This window comes from Podarcis filfolensis (assembly GCF_964270895.1).
Source record: "Podarcis filfolensis genome assembly, chromosome: 10".
Classification (NCBI taxonomy): domain Eukaryota; kingdom Metazoa; phylum Chordata; class Lepidosauria; order Squamata; family Lacertidae; genus Podarcis; species Podarcis filfolensis.
Window position 1 is genome coordinate 58,537,827 of NC_139612.1, and position 19,866 is coordinate 58,557,692.

The 19,866-nt window shown below is 42.6% G+C and overlaps 1 protein-coding gene across 6 annotated transcripts; it reads left to right on the forward strand.

Moving 5' to 3' along the window:
- Positions 1 to 1,411: 1,411 nt before the first annotated feature.
- On the forward strand, positions 1,412 to 19,386 carry SLC25A18 (solute carrier family 25 member 18). 6 transcript variants are annotated; one of them, XM_083573103.1, is made up of 12 exons: positions 1,413 to 1,668; positions 2,508 to 2,670; positions 3,446 to 3,594; positions 5,821 to 5,950; positions 7,773 to 7,895; positions 8,658 to 8,713; positions 10,900 to 10,990; positions 12,618 to 12,736; positions 13,645 to 13,837; positions 15,118 to 15,272; positions 16,310 to 16,385; positions 17,317 to 19,386. In XM_083573103.1, exons 4-12 carry the CDS (start codon positions 5,928 to 5,930, stop codon positions 17,456 to 17,458), a joined length of 978 nt encoding a protein of 325 aa, XP_083429229.1. In that variant the 5' UTR covers positions 1,413 to 1,668; positions 2,508 to 2,670; positions 3,446 to 3,594; positions 5,821 to 5,927; the 3' UTR covers positions 17,459 to 19,386. The 6 variants fall into 6 exon arrangements, with proteins under 6 accessions (XP_083429231.1, XP_083429230.1, XP_083429229.1 ...); XM_083573101.1 differs by having other exon boundaries at positions 5,824 to 5,950; XM_083573105.1 differs by lacking the exon at positions 7,773 to 7,895 and having other exon boundaries at positions 1,412 to 1,668.
- Positions 19,387 to 19,866: the final 480 nt, after the last annotated feature.

Sequence of the window (19,866 nt, forward strand, 5' to 3'; positions counted from 1 at the left end):
TTTGTCAGTGCACCAGTACTTCTGTGCCTGGAGTGCTGGAAGATCAGATCAATCGCTTTTATTTAGTTGATGTCAGGCTTCAAGGCATGGGAAACAAGCAGGGTCATTTTCCAGAAGTGAGATTTTGCAACCGAAGCCTTTCCAAATGACCCGCTGTGTCTCCAGTGCAGCAGTCCCACTTGAAGATATTAATACAGGCTCCTTTTTGGAATTTCTCCATATGTGGGCAGTAAGAGCTTCCAGAGATTTCATAGACATCCTCACTCAGACTTTGCTGTTCCAATTGCTCCCTGCCTGGAAATTGATCTCGTGACAATATCTGGCCTTTCCCTGTATCTGTGCATTCAATAAAGAACGCCTTTAAAGTTTTTTATACAAAATCTGCTTTCCAGGTTGTGTGATACCAGAAGGTTTTGTCATGTGCTTAAATCAGGCACTGGTTCTGACAGCAAGGTAGCCTAAAATGAGCTGTCATCTCTGCCCCTCCTCTACACAGGGGTTACTCTTTCAGAGCTGTTAAAGGAGTGATTAAGGCAGCTGCATGCTTTCAGGCCACACCAACAAGCATCACTCATCTCTGATTCAGCATCATCAGCCCCTGAACAGACCTCAGACCAATCATTGGTGAGAAGATGTATGTGTACTTGAGAGACTAGGAACTTTGGTGGATTCACAAGTGGAAGCCTGGGGATTCCCTTGCCCTATGCACTTGAAATCTTAACAATTTGTGGAGAAAATAATAGTTGTTCATTGACCTAAATTAATTTAAATATCAGGGTTTAGCTTTCTGTGCCTAATGCTAAAACTGAGATGGGAACATTTCACATGTTGCCTGAAACTGAAACATATTAATTCCTCCTTCAATATCCATGGGGGTGTACCAGTGGGATTAAGCACTGACAACACAATTTACAAGGTCAGAAAAGGCAAAATATCAGGAAGGAAGTTTTTGCTTGGAGCATTTCAAACTTCACACTCAATCCTTTGCAGGATCACATTAAGAGAACTTAGCTGAGCTGTACCTGCATTGCTCAAGGCCTAGTCACATATTTCCCATATATAATAAAAAGTAATTCAGTGACAGCAGAGAAGAGTCTTGGTTTTACACACTCTTTTCCTACCAACCTAACCATAGCATACTGCTGCATTGCCAGGGCTTGGACTAGTTGACCCCCAGTCTACCTTCCAACTCTACAATTACACGGTAAAGAATGTAACGTACAAGCTAGGCTGTTCTACAATTACAGCCTCTTTGACCCTGCAATTTCCGGCCCACTATTGAAAGCAAGGGGTGGCACTGGGGACAGAGCACTGTGCAGATAGACATAAGTGGAACATTCCTATTTGACCATTTGGTAAAGGGAGGGATCTGCACCGACCAACAGGCCCCACCCCCACCCCCAGTCTACAGACTGCTGGAGAGCCTCATAGCCATGGCCGCTGCCTGTCCTCTACATATTTCAGTTGCCACGGTTACTACTGAGGCAGGGAACAGATGATGTTGCCTAAAGGTCATTTATGCCTGAAGGGCCCCTAGTTTGCTGATATCTAAGAAGTTTGGCAACAACAGACATTAATGGATTCCAGAAATAATCTGGAGTCTTGCAAGGCTGATGGCTAACAGAATGTACTGGAACATGACTGAACATAAAGCACCAGCTTGCTGAGGTAAGTATTGCTTTCTTTTTTTGTTGTTGTTGTTTCTCTACCAGTGCAGAAGGAAGAACAAAACTTAGAACAGCAGAAGGCAACATATTAGTGTCCATTTTGCCCCAGGTAAAATCATTGAGGAAATTAATGCGTATCTTGTTTCTCTACACACCAATGGCCCTCGAGCAAATGTCTCAGAGACATAAACTGCACAAGAAACACATTTCCCTGTGGTAACATCAGGATTGATGGCCTAGAGTTTCCTGAAGGAATGAACTGAAGTGAAATGTGTCTGAAAAGTGTGTTTCAGAAGTGGGGGTGGGGTGTCAACGAAAGAAAAGGGAGCAAATCTCCTGTGTTTGCCTAGGAATTTGACTGAAATGTCCTGGATTTTAAGGGACATGATGCTTGCTTTAATTATTATTTTCCACTTAAATCTCAATGTGGCATGTTGACATTCAACACTAGAGACTCATATATTGCAAAAAATTTACACGGGGAAAAACGAAAACAAAATTTCTACACAACAGGTGTGGAGGGGGATTTAACCAGTATTTGGGTTTGTAGGAAATCCCCTATTGGCAGCAGTAGGGAATTTCCTCCCAGTGTAGATAGTGGTTCAAAGTATTTAATTTCTGGCCTAGTTTGGCCCTGAATCTACGTAAAAGCAGGAAGGAAGTAGTTAAAATATCTTATATATACCCTTAAGTATTAATAGGACATCTAAACCACAAAGAATTCTGTGACTAAATGTTTTACCACACGAGCTTTCATGACAGTAGATTTGCTAGTATTTAGTCTGTAAAAACAAACATGGTTATCCTTATAGAACTTGTGTATATTTTTTGGTTGTTAAGAATACACCCTTGGATAAGTGGGATCCCTGAAGCTCAATGCATTTTGGCCTAGCTATTCCACACAAAGAAAAACTTGCTGCAGGAATCTGGGCCGGCTGAAGACATTTTGGCACCTGAGGCGAACCACAAAATGGCACTACCACTCTTGGTTGGGGAAGAAGGGGTGAATGAGGATCTATATTGAGAACAAGGGGTGGGTGGGAATCAATTTAACCTCGCCTGATGGTTTAAGTAGGAATCAGACACCATGGGGCAGGGGGGTGGGGTGCAGAGCCCAGTAGACCCCAGAGGGCAGCTGCTGCCATTTCTTCCCTAGGGGTGTGAGGAGACCAGCAGTGCCTCCTCTTTCCGAAGAGGCCATTGTGGAGGTGGCATGGGGGGCTGCCAGGAAGGCAGCTGATCCGGCCTCCAAGGAGTGCGCTGCAGCCATCGCTGCCACCACAGCAGCGGGCAATGCTGTCCCTGGCAGGAATTAAACTTTTTGCACGTTGTTTCAGTAATCCTCCTGAAGCATAGGACACAGGGTTGTCATTCTTACAATGAAAATAGAGAACAGAGCTTTGGGAAACACTATCTTGTCCTATGGCCGTGTAGTGAGTTCATAGTTGAGGTTACACTTTAATTGACTGATGTCAGGGGTCAGCAGCAACACTGCATTGCCATTATACCTCACTTCCCCAGTTAACAGCAAAGAAAGTGTTGCTGTTAACAACCAGCGAAATTACATGGGCACTTGTGGAAACAGCACTTGCCTAAGCAGGCTGAAATGCAAACAGTGTTTGTCTAAAAACCGGTTTTAAGGTTAAAATCACATTTTAAAGGTGTGCTTGTTCTCCTGGGTAGGGCTTGGGGCACTTCCTTTGCCAGGCCCAAAAAAGGAGAGGCTTGATGAGTAACTGGCACAGAGATGTGTGTGTTTTTTCGTCTCCCATTTACAGTGTATTTACACAAAATCACTGGGAATTTGTGAACCACCCCTTAAACATTGGATAGGGTTTGCTTGTTGGAGGAATCCAGATGTGAGTCAGAGGCTAAAAACTGAGAGAAGGAAGGAAGGGAGGGAACCGGCTGCTTGCAAATAAGGACGGTAAGCTAGCTTCCCATCTTTCCTGACTTCTGAATTTGCATGTGTTTCACTCACAGGGATATATTCTAAAACTTCATATTTCAGAGACAGTCTACAATGCATGCTTTTCTTTATGAAGTCCTAACTCTGAGGAGGAACTTCTTTCAGATTCCTAATAGTTATAGATGAAGGACAGAAATTATTTTGTTCTGTTTAGCTATTTCTTACAAAGATGTTCTTATACTGTCAGGGACCTACATACCTCACACACAGTAATTTAGAGACAAAGGTTCAAATGTGTAGTGTTGTTTGTGAGCTTCCTGATAGCTTAGTTGGTTAGAGCACAGTGCTGATAACACCAAGGTTGCAGGTTCAAATGGGACAGCTACATATTCCTGCATTGCAGGGGATTGGATACTAGATGATGCTTAGGGTCGCTATCAACTTTACAATTCTATGATTCTAAGATTATCCTATGCCACACCTTCCATTGTTCCTGTGGTTACAACTGTTCCTTTCATTAAATGCACATCAGAGCAGCAAGAAGGGAAGGTCTATATGTTTCTTCTTTTTCTTTTCTTTTAAAAATGATATTCTACCCTGCTCCTGCCAACCTAGCAGTTCGAAAACACAAACTGCAAGTAGATAAATAGGTACCGCTCCAGCGGGAAGGTAAACAGTGTTTCCATGTGCTGCTCTGGTTCGCCAGAGGCGGCTTAGCCATACTGGCCACATGACCCGGAAGCTGTACGCCGGCTCCCTTGGCCAGTAAAGCGAGATGAGCACCGCAACCCCAGAGTCGTCTGTGACTGGACCTAACGGTCAGGGGTCCCTTTACCTTTACCCTAGCTAGCTTATATGAGAGTTGTTAGCCCCTGTTCTAGAGTGGAATGCTGGAATGACACTATCTGTGCAAACTGCTACCACATTTCAGATGCTGCTTTTGGCACTTGTGGTATAACTCATGCAAATATGCCCCAGGGTTAGGTCTGAAGGCACATGAGGTCACTACCTTGCTGAGAGTAAGTAAGTGGATGGGTGTCAGCCTGAAAACCAAATGTGCACCACCTTGGAAGAAATACAGTATGGGATAAATGTGAGAAAATAAATTTAGTGCATGCATGTGAATGATGACTAACAGCAAAAGTCACTAGTAGTATTTTGGTAATAAGCTGAACCAGAAAGATATTTTGTAGCAACAATATTATTAAATAATTCTAGCTGGTTGTATATGACTAATTGTTTATGTGTGACTCATTGGCCTTGAAAAATTGTTGCTTGACTTCTTTTGGCATGGCTGGGCAAGTAAGTTATATAACACACAAACAGCATAATGATGACCATGAATGCACACAGTCTTTTGTTCAATGATGGCCGCTAAGGCAACATCAAGACACTCCCAACCCCTTCAAAAGCATGGAAATTGTTTGAACATGTCATGCCTTTCATGCTTCCCTGTTGTTGTCATCCTCCAGGATTTCAGAAGTCTTTTGCTGCCGCCTTCAGGTGAAGTAAAGCCAACAAGATTATCCTACTCTCATCTCACTGCCAGAAAAAGACCCAGATTCAGCAGTTAGTCTTCTAAATTTCACAGAGATGCAACATTGATCTCTTTATTGCTGATCTCAAAGAATAAGATACTTAACAAATAATCTGCAGTAGTTCCTATTTGTCCATCCAAGCCAACTCCCCACTCACAGCACACTTCCGGGCAATCTTTCATGGAACTCCAGAACCTCACTTTTTGGTACCTTCAGTACCCACTAATTTCCCACTTCAGAGATTAATAGAATTATGTCACAGTTCTATGCATATCCTAGTGATTTTAGTCATCATTTCCACACCAAATTCTGTGATCAGTATTATAGACTTCAGGGGGCAATGTCTGGTTAATGTTCTCTAACCCTTGTCTCATCCCCCTTGGTGAGGCATGTGTCCACATCCCCTTCTCTCCTCCTCTGGAGATTCTTTGGCCTCTCTGGGTCCAGAATGGTAGGCGTTTCCTTGGCACTTCTTTTACAAAATAGTGGCTTAAAAGTGCCCAGGTTGGGTTGCATTTGAGACAAGAAACCCTCTTTTGTGTTTGGTGGCCTCTGGGAAGCTATTCATCTGACTTCACTATTCTCCAGGAGCTGATTAAGTGATAAACTGCCTCTATGTTTTAGAACTGACACTGCCATTTGTTACCTGTAATATACCCCTGGTAAGCAGCATGTCAAAAAGCACTAATGGTGTTCTCTTCCCCAGAAGAACAAAGACAAAGAGGAATGCGCCTCGATATTTGAAAGAATTTTCCTGTGTCAGCAGCATAAGCAGCTGCTGCTGTCACCAAGAAACAACATCCCCAAGGAACAATGAGGGACAAGAAGAAGATTAGGTCAGCCCTGTCCTTTTTGCTCCTTGCCTTTTGAAAGTGGGGAATTCTATGCTCCAGTGATATAAAGGATGCTTAGCTTATCTGTGGGAACTGGTGGACAGGCAACAGGATGGAGCAGAGGATAGTTAATGTCCTCTATTTTTCAGACATTTTTTGCTAATTTTAATTCTGCCTGAAAGGCTGAATAACCTGGCTCAGTGTTGTTCAAGTTGTAAAATAGCCCAGAGCCATCTCTAAGCTTGCTGCTTGTGTATGTCATGTACCCTGTGAGCCTGGTGCTTTCAGTGTTGACTAGGAACATAAGACGAGCCCTGCTGAATCAGATCAAAGAGCAGTCTAGCTTACACTAGCCAGCTAGATGCCAATGGGAAGCCCATAGGCAGGACATCAGGACAATAGCCCTCCCCTGCTGTTGTTTCCCCGTGACTGGTAGATCCTGGAGGCTGTATACAGTCATTGCGAATAGTAGCCATTGGAGACCTTGTCCTCCCTGCAGTTGTCTAATCCTCCTCTAAAGTTGTCTAAGTTGGTGGCCATCACCTTATATTGTGGTAGTGATTTCCAGAGTTTAATTATGCTGCTGTGTGAGGAAGCCCTTCCTCTTCTCTTCCCTGAATATTCTACTATTCAGCTTCATTGGATGATCATGGGTTCTAGTGTATTATGAGATTAGGAGATGAAAGAGAGAAAGAGAGAAAGAAAGAAAGAAAGAAAGAAAGAAAGAAAGAAAGAAAGAAAGAAAGAAAACTTTCTCTACGTTATGCATGATTTTGATGCCCTGATGCTTCTGGTCCTGACAAAAATGTTTACTTGTGATTATGGGCATGAACAGAAATCATGGTGCAGAAACAGTGACTCTGCTAGTCCACATTACTAGTACAGTGGTACCTCGGGTTAAGAACTTAATTCGTTCTGAAGGTCTGTTCTTAACCTGAAACTGTTCTTAACCTGAAGCACCACTTTAGCTAATGGGGCCTCCCACTGCCGCTGCACCGCCGCTGCACAATTTCTGCTCTCATCCTGAAGCAAAGTTTTTAACCCGAGGTACTGTTTCTGGGTTAGCGGAGTCTGTAACCTGAAGCGTCTGTAACCCAAGGTACTACTATACTTAAAGTGACCTAGTGAAAGTTGAAGGGAAGCTGATTCAAGACAGATAGGAAAAACACTTCTTTACACAAGGCATAAGGCATAATTTGCTTACAGAATCTGCTGCCATGAGATGCAGTGATATGTGTTAGTTTAGGGGCTTTTCAAAGAGGCTTAGAAAAATTAATGCTATGTCTATGAATGGCTTGTAGCTAAATGGAGCCTTCGTGTTCAGAAGAAGTTTGCTTCTAAAAACTAGTGACTAGAGGGTGTGTGTGTGTGTGTGTGTGTGTGAAGCTATATGGATAGACTGTTGTTTCCATGCCTTCTTTGTTGGCTTCCTGCACACATCAACTCAGCAGCTGTTCATCCTGCACTAGATGAACCAGATCCAGCAAAGTTCTTTTTTTAAAAAAAAGCCCCTATGTGCATTGCAACTGAATGTGAGGGCCAGGATGAGCACAAGAGAAGATAACAAAGATGAAGGTCACGGAGGCTCCTATCACAGCTCATGGAATTGCTTTAAACCAGGGGTGGGGAAACTTTTTTGACCAAGGGCTGTATAGCTGTGGTGGAAAGCTATCAGGGTATGCATGTATGTCTGCTGCCTTGAGCTCCTTGGAGAAAAGGGTGGGTATAAGTGTGGTGGTGACTAATAATAATAATAATAATAATAATAATCTGCTAGAATCCCTGTACCAATGAATACCATTGTAATTTATCTTATACTTTACAGCCTTCCAGCTAAGTTAATCAACGGAGGTATAGCAGGACTTGTGGGGGTGACTTGTGTTTTCCCCATTGATTTGGCCAAAACCCGTCTCCAGAACCAGCAAGGACAAGCCATCTACACTGGAATGTATGTCTTGCAAGGCTTTGTTTAGTGTGATATGTGTAGTGTGGCATGGGGTATTAGGCTCTAAGATGGGTATTAGAGTCCAATCTGCTTTGAATGATGTATCTTTAAACCCTCACTGCCTCTCAGTCTAATCTACCTCACAGGGTTATTGTGGGGGTTAAATGAGAAGGGAGATAATCATGTATGCCACCTTGAGTTCTTGGAAGAAAAAGGTGGGATATAAGTCTAACAAACAAAGAAAGAAAGAAGTTGGGGATGGTTGAACTCCTTCCAAGGTTTCTCTTTTCTACTCATTCTACCCATACCCCTAATTCTCAGAGCAGACCCATTGCAATGGATGGACATGACAATTACTATTTTTCTAGAAAAAGAGGTGCTTGAACTCACTCAAACATATGTATTCTGGGTATTTTTTATTTACATTCTGAAAAGTAGCTAAAAATTGTTGCAAATATAAAATGCAGTAGTCACAACCAACCAAGCAGCAGGAATATATCAACCACAAATTAAATTCAGAAAGAGTCCTGAAAAACACCACCACCTTTTCTTGTTGCCCAAAGACCAGCAGAGATTGGGGAGAGCAAATGTATTTGGGAAAGGAGTTCCAAAGTTTTGGTGCTATAGCTGAGAACACTGTGCCCCAAGTAAGCACCTACTGAACATCAGACAGTTGGGGGAACTGGTCAGAGTCACAAAAGTCAGTCGCAGTCTTGAAATACATGTTGCTAACTCTTGTTTCTCTCTATTCCTCTCTTATTCTAGGAGGGATTGTTTGGTGAAGACAATTAAATCAGAGGGGTTCTTTGGCGTGTATCGAGGTAATGCTTATAAAAATGGAAAGGTCATCCTTTTTGTCTGAACTGCAATAGCAAAGCGCAATGGGCAAAATGCTTTTGCTGTTGTTTAAATTATCTCAGTTGAACAATAGAGATAATCGGGAGGGATGTTTGAAATAAAATTTTAAATATTGGTCTCAAAAGAACATATTTAACAACATATCCAGACACTGGAGAGACCTGTCAGGAGTAAGCATGGACCAATGGTATCAAATAGTATGGGAAACAGCCTTATTAGAAAAACTAACCAATAAACTGAAACTGACATGGGGAAATATAGAGGAAGACACCTTCCCCCCTCTTTGGTTCCCCTTTATCACATACACAGCCCAACAAGACAACAAGAGTCCACCAACAGCATATGAATCAATCTGGCTAACCTGATTAAAAAATACACACTCATACCCCACTCACACACAAAAACAACTCTCACTACAACCAACCAAAGATGACCCAACCACACCCTAAGCCACCCTCAACCTCTCTCACCACCAAGGAAATATGACAAGTGAATTGTTATGTATTGAAGTACTCACCCTGGCCACCAGGAGTATTGTGTATATAGTTTTCACTCAGGTCCACGTCAGTTACTTTACGCGGGAACTCTGGGTTGTTGTTGTTACAATGTTGACAGCCGGCTGCCTATAAAAGCAGGCCGGCTGAGCTGTTTGCTGTTCAGTTCAGTTCAGTTCCAGCTTACTATAAAGAACCACTTGGAGAAATCTCTGTGTCGTCTGCTTTGTCAACCCACTACTTAATATGAATAGTAAGAGAACCCATACAAGTAATGCTGACACAACACCCCCCCCAGTAGACGAATAGAAGCATAACCACCCGACCGCAACCCACTCACCATTCCTCCCTCCCTTTCTTTCTTTCTTTCTTTCTTTCTTTCTTTCTTTCTTTCTTTCTTTCTTTCTTTCTTTCTTGTTTAAACCAATTAATGAACCTGTACGTTGACCACTAATAATGAAACATATGTTGTAGATATTTTTCCACGTTTATTATGTTATTTTTGTGATGTACAAATGACATGAGAAAACTTGGTATACTTGTATGTATTCTTGTTTATAAGACCCAATAAAAGAGAGAGCATATTTTAATAAAATGTGGGAGGATTCTCATAATGCATATTTTTTGTACTTCGAGGAACTGCAAATCTCTCTGTGTGTAAAAATGGATAGCCTTCTGCTAGGCCGCACCAGTCCCCACAGTATTGAGAGATGCTGTGCAGACCAGGGCAGTACCCTCAGTGTCTCCCAACACTACACAAGCCAGTGCAGGCTTCTGCTAGGCCTTGCACTAGGCCATGCTGGTCCCCACAGCACCTCCCAACACTGTGGGGACCGGTCCAGCCTTCCGCTAGGCCGCACCGGTCCAGTCTGCACGGCTTTGGAAGATGTGTGTGAGGTCACATGATGTGTGGCACGTGTATGATGTCACATGTGCGCCAGCCCCTCCAATCTTGGGGGCAACCCGGCGCCTGTGGTGGTACAGTCCTTCTTGGATTGCACAATTTCAGGTGGCCAGTGACGGATCAAAAAGGAACTTTTGGAGAGTTCAGGGGTGCTTTTTTGAGAAACCCAGATTTCCTGTTATTTCTCACAGGAGGCTATTAGGGCACTAAAATGGATGTCTGAGCATCCTGTAACAAATTAATTCGTATTTCGCAGTTACTTTTGTTTAACTAGCTAAGAGACTACCATTTTCCTGTTGTCCTATCACAATCTTTAAAATTGACCAACAGTGCCCTCTGGAGTTCATTTTTCATGCACCAAGTCCAGAGAGCAAGGAGTGTCTTCTGGAAACTGCAAGACTTTATAAGCAACTTTTTCTGACATTTGGCACTCCATGTTAAATTGGGGAAATATTTCTAGTGCTAGTGTTTCATCCAGTTTAATATCATTTTAATTGGGATATCATTAATATTTTAATTTGCTACCTTCCGGAACCCTGCAGGAGTGTGTTTAGTACATATTATTTTATTGTTGTTAGCCACCCTGACCCTGACTTCAGCTGGGGAGGGCGGGATATAAATAAATATATTATTATTATTATTATTATTATTATTATTATTATTATTATTATTATTATAATATTACAAGAGGAGTAATGTATTAATGTACCATAAAACTGGGTGCCTTATTGCCTCTCCCATCTTCTCACAGGGGCTGCTGTAAACCTGACTCTTGTCACTCCTGAAAAAGCAATCAAGTTGGCAGCCAATGATTTCTTCCGACAGTTTCTCTCCCAAGATGGGTATGGGGTAAAAAGCATTCAATAATTCCAGTTTCTTTGTTTTTATTATTGATCTATTCATCTATCTTTCTTTATTGTCATTTTGCCATTTGTGGGATGCTCTTCAAAACCAAAAAGTCCTCCTATAAAACAGTTCAAAGGATACAATGAAACACCAGAATCTCATCATGAATAAATTATAGATTTTTTTTTGAAGCTAAACACCATCCAAGCAGCATGTGAAAATAAATAGTATGAGAATAATAACAGTCAGCCTAACATAATCAAATCCTGATAGTGGCCCCATTCCCCCCACCCTCTAGTATATCACACCACAGTCAATTTGTAAGCCTCCTACCAATGTCCTGGCTTTAGGTCACAGTGGCAGTGTAGAGGCACGTGTGTGTGTGTGTGTGTGTGTGTGTGTGTGTGTGTGTGATGAATCTGTAGTCCTCCCTCAGTGTTCCTCTGACAGTATTCACTCCTGAAATTCCCACTAACAGAGGCACAGCAGGCTTGAGCTAAAATAGCCACTTTCACTGTTCAAAGTGGAGAGCCGCTACCTGACTCCTGCCAGTGTTCTTTGGTGTAGTCTGTACTTGCAGGCTACGAAATTTAGACAGCTCATATCTCAGGTGAGCCAAGAGGCTTATGTACCTGTAGAGAGAGGAGGAGACATTTACACATGGATCCTAAGATCTTTGAGGAAGATGTTATAATTTTGTGTGTTTGTGTCTCATAGAGCTTCTGCTTTTGCACCTTTAACAGTGACTTCTTTTGGCAGACAATGCTCATCTCCACAGGTCCACTAATTTCATCTAGCCCTGGTAGCCAGGCCAAAACTTTTGACCACTAGGTCCTTGCCATTCCTCTCCAGTACAACCCTATGCATGTTTACACAGAGGAGAGCTTCACTGTGTTCAATAGGGCTTACTCCCATCCGAACATATATAAGAATGCAACCTTTGTCCCTGACTTGTGGGAGGGGAGCAGAGGCTTGTCTTAGTACGAATCACCCAAGGTGCTCTGAGTTCCTCTGTAAAATGGCCTGCAGTGAAACTTTAGGGGCTGGATTCAACTAACCTGGTGTGCTAGTAGAAACTATCGTAAAGAGTTCTGGTAGCACAATGGGAGTTCCTCCACCCACTCAAGCGTCACCCAAATCTGCTCTGGAGGATCGGGAAAACCCTCAGAACAGTATGGGAGAAGATTGTTCTGTCTGGCAAGCAAAAATGCTTGTGCTGTTGGAATGATTATCACAGTGCAACACTAAATTCCACCCAAGGACTCACCATTCTGATGGCAGGAAGCCAAGGCACTTCAGCCACCCACCATCAAAAGAACCAGCTCAACCTTTATCTCTTGACAGGAGCTGGAGAATAAATGGGTATCTTTCCCCTTTTTGTCCTTGGCAGCAAAGCACATTGCACAGCTGGGTCTTTTTCTCTCTCTCCATCTCCAAGCTAGACAGAAAAGCTGGGGCTAACCATGGGAGTGGAAGTGTGGATCCCTGTTGATCTCCAGGCTGTGAAAAGCTTCACTCTATGGAAGGCACAGAAATAGCCCAGACCATGCCACTCTCATGATAGTTTGGCAAGCCTATAGTTGTGGAAGTGCATTTATTTTGCATCTATGCTTCTTTTGACAGAAAAGAATTGTCATTGGTGAGAGAGATGCTTGCTGGCTGTGGAGCTGGGACTTGCCAGGTAGTGGTCACATCTCCAATGGAAATGTTGAAAATCCAGCTCCAGGATGCTGGGCGGCTAGGTAAGTTCCCATTCCACCCCCCTTTTTAGGGTGGCGTGTGTGGAATGATGGTGAAAGCAAAGTCTTGAATTAAATGAACTCCAACTATCTCTATTTCTCAGACACAGCCCCTAATTCCCATTACTTGTCTCTGTTATACTTCTGTCCATATTTTGCTGTTGCCTAATAGTGATTACTTGCCAAAATGTGCTTTTACTGGGCAAATAAGCAAATTAATGTCTGAGTTACTTAGCGTATAGGTGTGGAGAACCTTTTCTGTCCAGTGAGCTAGGTCCTAATCTCCCCTTATCTCCTGTTGCTGCTATGCTTGAAACTCTAATTGTTGGCACTTCAAAGTGCAGAGTGGGGCAGTTTAAATGCCCTTTTGCAGATAGCTCTACACGACTCTTTAAACCTATGGTTTTCATACATTTAAAGAGCATTGTGGAACTGTTTGCAAAAGTGCTTTCAAACAGCTCCACACCACGCTCTTGCTGCAAACACCTGTTCCTACTAGGGGAACAGAGATGCACAGCCAGACTGACCAGGATTGAACCCTCCACTCACCAGCTGGTAATCAAAGGGTTCAATCCTGCTGGCTGCAAGGGTCTGTTTCACCAGCACATTCCCTGCATTCCCCGGCAGAATTGAATCCCACTCATCTGCTGACATTGGCCAGTTATGTCAGCTAATGGACAGGTAGCCATGGTTTGTGGAAAATGGCTTCACGGACCAACTTGAACCTCATGGTGGGCCAAGATTGCCCCCAAACTGGAGGTGTCCTCCCCCACAGTAGTAGTACTAGAATATATTGGGATTGGGGTAATTGTTGCTGGAGATGGGTGCTATGATGTTCATGAGACTGCAATGCAAGGAACCAATGGAGTGACAATGGAAAGTTAGGAGTTTTATTGCTTGTTTTCTTTTAGCTGCTCATCAGCAGAAGGCCTTGGGACAGGATCGACCAGCTGCTGCCACCTCCCATTCACCACCAGGACAGCCTTACACAGCTGGGTCCACAGCAGCCTCTAAACGCCCCTCTGCTTTCATGATTGCCAGAGATCTCCTGTGCACCCAGGGAGTTGCAGGCCTGTATAAAGGGCTGGGAGCCACCTTGCTCAGGTTAGAAGAGAGTGAACTGTTCCGTCCTGTTCATTATAGGATGGCAAGCTGCTTTAGTCTAGAGGTCTTGAGAAAGGACATTTAGCATTCAGGCTACCTAAGGCAGGCTGAGATGTGCTGGTCCCAGAACAAGGAGATATCTTCTCAGTGTTGGTCTGCACCTGGAGAGGCAGAGAAGAATGCTTCAATTTCTATAAATGCCCTTCATGTCCTAGAAGGCTTGACTTCCCATTCTAAAGGAGGGTCTTTTGCTTTTAAACCATCACTTGGATCCAGGAACTCCATACTCATGAGCTCCACACGTAAGTCCCTACTGGTTGTTTACATGGCTGCCTGAGCATTTAAAGCTAACCAGGGTGGGAGAGAATTAGTGGGAGCTTCATATTGTGCATGGAAATCTGGATCCAAAGCAATTGCTATGATCTATATTGAGACTACAGCCCCCTTTTCCTCATTGTGGGGTATAAGAAACTAAGGGTTGCTAACCCATATACTAACCAAAGACCTCAAAGTACTTTATATTCACAGGTGGTCTCCCACTCAAGCAACTTATAAAATGTCAGGATGCTTCCGCTTTGGAAGCTTCATCTAATGCAGAATGCAGCAGCCAGACTGCTCACAGAGGCAGATTACTAGCAACATGTTACTCCACTGCTGAGAGACACTGGTTGCCAATTTGCTAGTGGGCCAGGTTCAACATCTTGTGTTAATTCACAAAGTCCTCATCAACTTGTGCTCAAAATACCTTAGGGACAGGCATTCACAATATGATTTTCTCATATTAACCAAACAGTATCAACTAATGTTTTATTGATGCTTTTAATTATGTTTTACAGATATTTAGAGATAAATAATACTGTATTTTATGTTGTAAGCTGCCTTGATATAATTGATAGTGATAATATGATAGGGATAATAAATAAAATAGTTTTAGCTGCTGGAATGTGTCACATCTTCAGACTGTTCTCTGGACATAGGGACTTTGCTCTCAGTTACACAAGGGTGGGTTTGTTCAGGGTGGTGCTGGGATCAAAGCTAAACGTAAGCACAAACCTAAAGTTTTAAAATTCCATGATACATTGCAACCGTGGGGAAAGTACACTTGTGTGAAAACATAAAAGCCTGTAACAACTGCAAGGGTAGAAAGTATGGCAGTCCAAATGGGAGGAACAGTTGAGCTGTGAAAGGGGAAGGTGAAAATTGGTTGAGAAAAACAGCTTCAACAAGAGATTAGCTGATTGTATTGTTTACCTAAAATGTCTCACTTCTACTCTCAACAGGGATGTACCCTTTTCTATTATATATTTCCCACTTTTTGCCAACATCAACAAGCTGGGGCAGGCGAATCTTGATGAAAAAGCCTCCTTCTTCCATTCATTCATCTCTGGCTGTGTTGCAGGATCTGTGGCTGCAGTGGCCGTGACCCCATTGGATGGTAGGTATTAGATGGTGCAACTATCAAAAGGCAGTGACTTTTGCTTACGTGTGTGTGTGTGTGTTTATGAATTTTATTCCCTCCCAAGAGGCCGCAGTAGTGCTTCAAGTGAACTATTAAGACCTTGCCAACGCAGACCCAAGATTAATTAAGCTCCTTATAAGGCTGCTTTCTAAGTTGCGTTGTCCATAATGTTTTACATGCTCTGCAAAATAATCTGCACTTCGCACATGAGTATATAGAAGCTTTTTCTTACCCAACCACATGAACTGGCTGTTAGCAACTAAGAGTACTTACTGTATCAGGCAGACTATTTATTCCAGGAAAATTGAGGGAGCTATTTCTTATAATCAATGATGAGCGAGCCTTGTCTGGAACAGCGCTGACCAACAGATTAGCTGGGGCAGCTTAATGATTAAGTGAACCTTACTAGAGAAACAATATTAATGCAGTGAACAGACTCCATCTGTTGAACCTGGGTTTCAATTGCTGCTTGGATAGAAAGCTCAGTGGTGATACTGGGACAAGGCACAGCCCCTTCATCTAACCAATTGCTAGTGGAGAACCATGAACTCATTGGAGAAAGGACAGATTTATTTTGATATATCTATTTCAGATAAGATTGCCATGAAAAAAAACATAAAAACTGAAAAATTAATGATAAGCTTATATGCTAGAAATCTTCAAGTCACACCACCGAATAGCCTAGGAAAGCTTAAATGTAGAAATTTTAAAATAAATAGTACATCCCTTTGGCAAATCCATGTTTTCATACTGCAACACTGTTGTGAGGACAACAGAACTTATTTATGTGAAGTGCTTTAGTGAGGCACCACGTGTTTACTATTATGGTGATGAATGATGATTGATGAAGAACCGATGTGAGATAACAACACTGCATTTCTGACCAGTACCAGGAGCATGTATTCATGCCAGGAATGAAATGAACAAATAAATAAAAAATCCCAATTTTGCACTAAGAAGTCTGTAAAGCATGCAACTTTGCAAAGATTTATATCAGTTACTGCTTGTTTTAGTTCTAAAGACCCGAATTCAAACTCTCAAGAAAGGACTGGGAGAGGACACCTACAATGGGATTGTTGACTGTGCCAGGTAAGCAGACCTGAACTCTTGTTTTACTGGTACTCAGGTCATTGCTCTATGTTAACAATGTTCTGCAGTGTACATTTTGCAATGTAAGTTGTCACGTCTTTCTGAAATGGCACCATCCACTCACGAGAGAAAGATGGCAGCAGGCTTGGAGGAACCCCACAGAGGATGGAATGGAGTAGAGTTGCTGGCACCCTTAAAAGCAGCATTCTACACCACTTTGTGGTTTTCCAGTTTCTGCTTCATTCATTTTTCTTAGAAGGAAAAAGCTGGTAACTGAGCAAGCTGATGCATGATTTCCCATTGTATACTGGAAAAACATAGTATTTCTGAGTATAAGCTAGCTTCCCCCCTTGCAACAGCATTTAAATAAGACATTGAAAATGAGCAGCCAGCAAAGGAAATAAATATTCAAAGGCAGCAGCTCTGAGTAACTGACCACAAGGGGCAGCGGAACACAAATATGACGGTTCCCAATTCTTGCCGTGGCTGTTGCTGACATATTAAGTTAAACACAGCTTACTCTTGGGTGCTTTTAACTTTAAAAAGCAATGGGGTGTCATAGATGAGGAACTCTCTGATTCTTTATGTTGCTAGACTGCAACTCACAAGATCTCTGACCTTTGGCTGTGCTGGTTGGAGGTGAGGTGAGTTGGGGTTCAGTGACTTTTGGATGGAAATCTTGGTTTCTTTTTCCTCTCGTGCTGTGGTCCTGGCCACCTTTGCCTCCAGCTCCCCAGCTGTTACTTGATTTGGGAAGGCAGCTCTCACTTCCTGCCTTGAGAGGAAGCTATGTAAGTAATCAGGAGACTCATCTCTGCCACCTTGCCTTGTACTCAGAGAACCCTAAATAGAAAAAAAAAACCCTCTAATTGATAGTAACAATAACTTCAGGAGCTGTTTTACCAACCCACTCTGTTTCTCTCCTCTCCAGGAAGGTCTGGATTCATGAGGGCCCTGCTGCCTTCATGAAAGGGGCAGGATGCCGTGCACTGGTTATAGCTCCTCTCTTTGGCATAGCCCAAGGAATGTATTTCATTGGCATTGGAGAACATATCATGGAATATTTCAAGTAGTACCCATTCTAAAACACACTGGATCATGAATTAAGATTGCAAGAGTTCTGTGACACTAGCTACTTGAAGAGAAATGGAAGCACCCTGTAAATACTTGAATGGCTGTGAACAACTACCCAGTCTATCACTATCCAGGAAGACGGCCTAAAAAACACCACTTCCAGGTTTGCCATTGCTTCATTTTCTAAAACAATCCTCTGCACTGGGCAGATTTCTGGGACCTAAAAGTTAACATGCCAAAGGTTGTGCTATGAAAAGGAATGGATTGCAAGTGTCATTTCTTACTTGCACCAAACGTTGGCTAACACTTTTCAAGCTGATCTAACAGTAGGACTATCACACACCACTGCAGACCAGGAGTGGTGCTCTTTCTCCAGTATGTATGGCCAGAGATTGAACCTGGATCCATCTACTTACAAAGCTTACACTTTACTAGGGATCTATGGGGTCCTTCGCAGCGCTGCCTGATGCTTGTTCTTCTCCATTACAAGTGCATTTATAAATATCACGACTTCATATTTTTATGTCATTTCTTCAATGCTTCGAAGTTGGATCAAGGATAGCAGTTTAGTGGAGATTAATTTCACCCTTGCTGCCCTGATCTCATGCTGGAAATATTGTCCTGTACATTTTATTTGGTGATCCTGCACTGCTGTATACATTTCACTACAGAACCCTTTCTGATCTTTCATTTTAGAAGCAGTCTCATCATTGCCACCCTCTTCTCTTCCAGTGCATGTATTTGTACACATAAATGAATGGCCGCTCTTAATTGTGTATTATGTTTCTAATGTGACCATCTGAGCTCAGCAAGTTTCTATTAAGTCACTTGTGCATCTGTAATGGATAGTGTTAGTTACAGCATCTGATGACAGTCTGCCAACTGCTGTTCAGCTTGAGGTGGGTGGGGGAGGTACGAACTTCCCCTTTGCTGTTTGTGCATAACCCAGAGCTGTGTTTAGACAACACAGATACATACACAAAGGAAATATTTGTGTTTGCCTAACCCTAAAGCATGCTGCACCTTAGTGACTGTTCAGCAATGCAAATGGATGGTCAGGAACCATCTTCCTCACCTACTTTAAATGGAAGACAGAAAGCAAATGAAGTTTCCAGGCCTCTGTCTCTGGCCCATATGACTTTTCCTAGACCACACCTCTCACTGGTCATGGTCTGTGCCCTCCCCGAGTTCTCTTACTGCCTGCAAATTGTCTTTGAGCTTTGATAACGCTGCTTGCCTGGACTGCATGTGGAAATGTCTTTTTGATGGCTGAGATGCAGCCTACTGTGCAAAGGTGAGAACTGCATCCATTGCTCTGCCTACTGTTGCCTCTAGCCTCACCCAGTTCTGCCATGTGATTCTCAGGTGACTACCAAAGGAATGCAGCTCTTGGGCTGACAAAAGCTTCCCGCCCCCTTGTTTACTCATAACCACAAGGTCCAGAGGCAGTATATTTCTGAATACCAATGGCTAGAAACCACAGGAGAGGAGACTGCTTTTGTGCTCAGGTCCTGCTTGCATTTTCCCCACAAGCATTTGGTTGGCCACTGTGTGAACAGGGTGCTGGATTAGGTAGGTCTGATCAGACAGGGTCTTTTATGTTCTTTAGCACTACTATAGTTAATAGCAACCACCATGTCTCTCTTCCACTCAGTTCTTGATAATATGAGACTTCATTTTTTGGTTAGAATGTGTAGCTTTCCCCACTGCACAGAAAACCCTAAAAGTGGCAATAGCAAAAAGGGGCCAAGGATTACCCTAGTTGGTGTGTGCAATGGTGCTTTGATTGGCCAGCAAGACGACTAGTTTCTACCCCCTTTCCATGGAGAAACTAGCAGAAAAGTAGTACCCATCCAACCTCAAACAAAAGAATCTTACTGTAAACCTGTTCCTTGATGCAAGGAGAAATAAAATTTTAGATAAAGTAGTTTTGCTTCATTAGACTGATATAGCTTTAAAAAAATGTAGAATTTATGGTTTGTTATGCTTGGAACCCCTAAAAAAAGCCAGTTGTAATTACCAACCCTCATGCTACTGACACCCCTGTTCTGCCTTACCTTCTACAACATGACCACATAACTTTTTGCAACCTACCCAGGAAACTCTGTTAAAGGATAGTATTAAAAAATGTTATATGTTAATCTTGGCAGGGTGGTAAAATGGCTGCTTCTGACCTTAAAAAGCAGCTTGTCTCTTAATAAATCAGATTGCTTACAGTTTGCATAGTTTATTTCCCCAATACCAATCTTGAAGCTTCCAACTTTATAGTGAACTAAATTTGAGTCTAAAACTCCCTTCTGATAAATGGTACCATTGATTCTCAGTTCTTTTTTTTTTTTTACACTCCCTAACTGAAACTACTTGGAGGGAAGGTGTTGCTGTAAAGCTCAGTAACATGGTTGCTTGA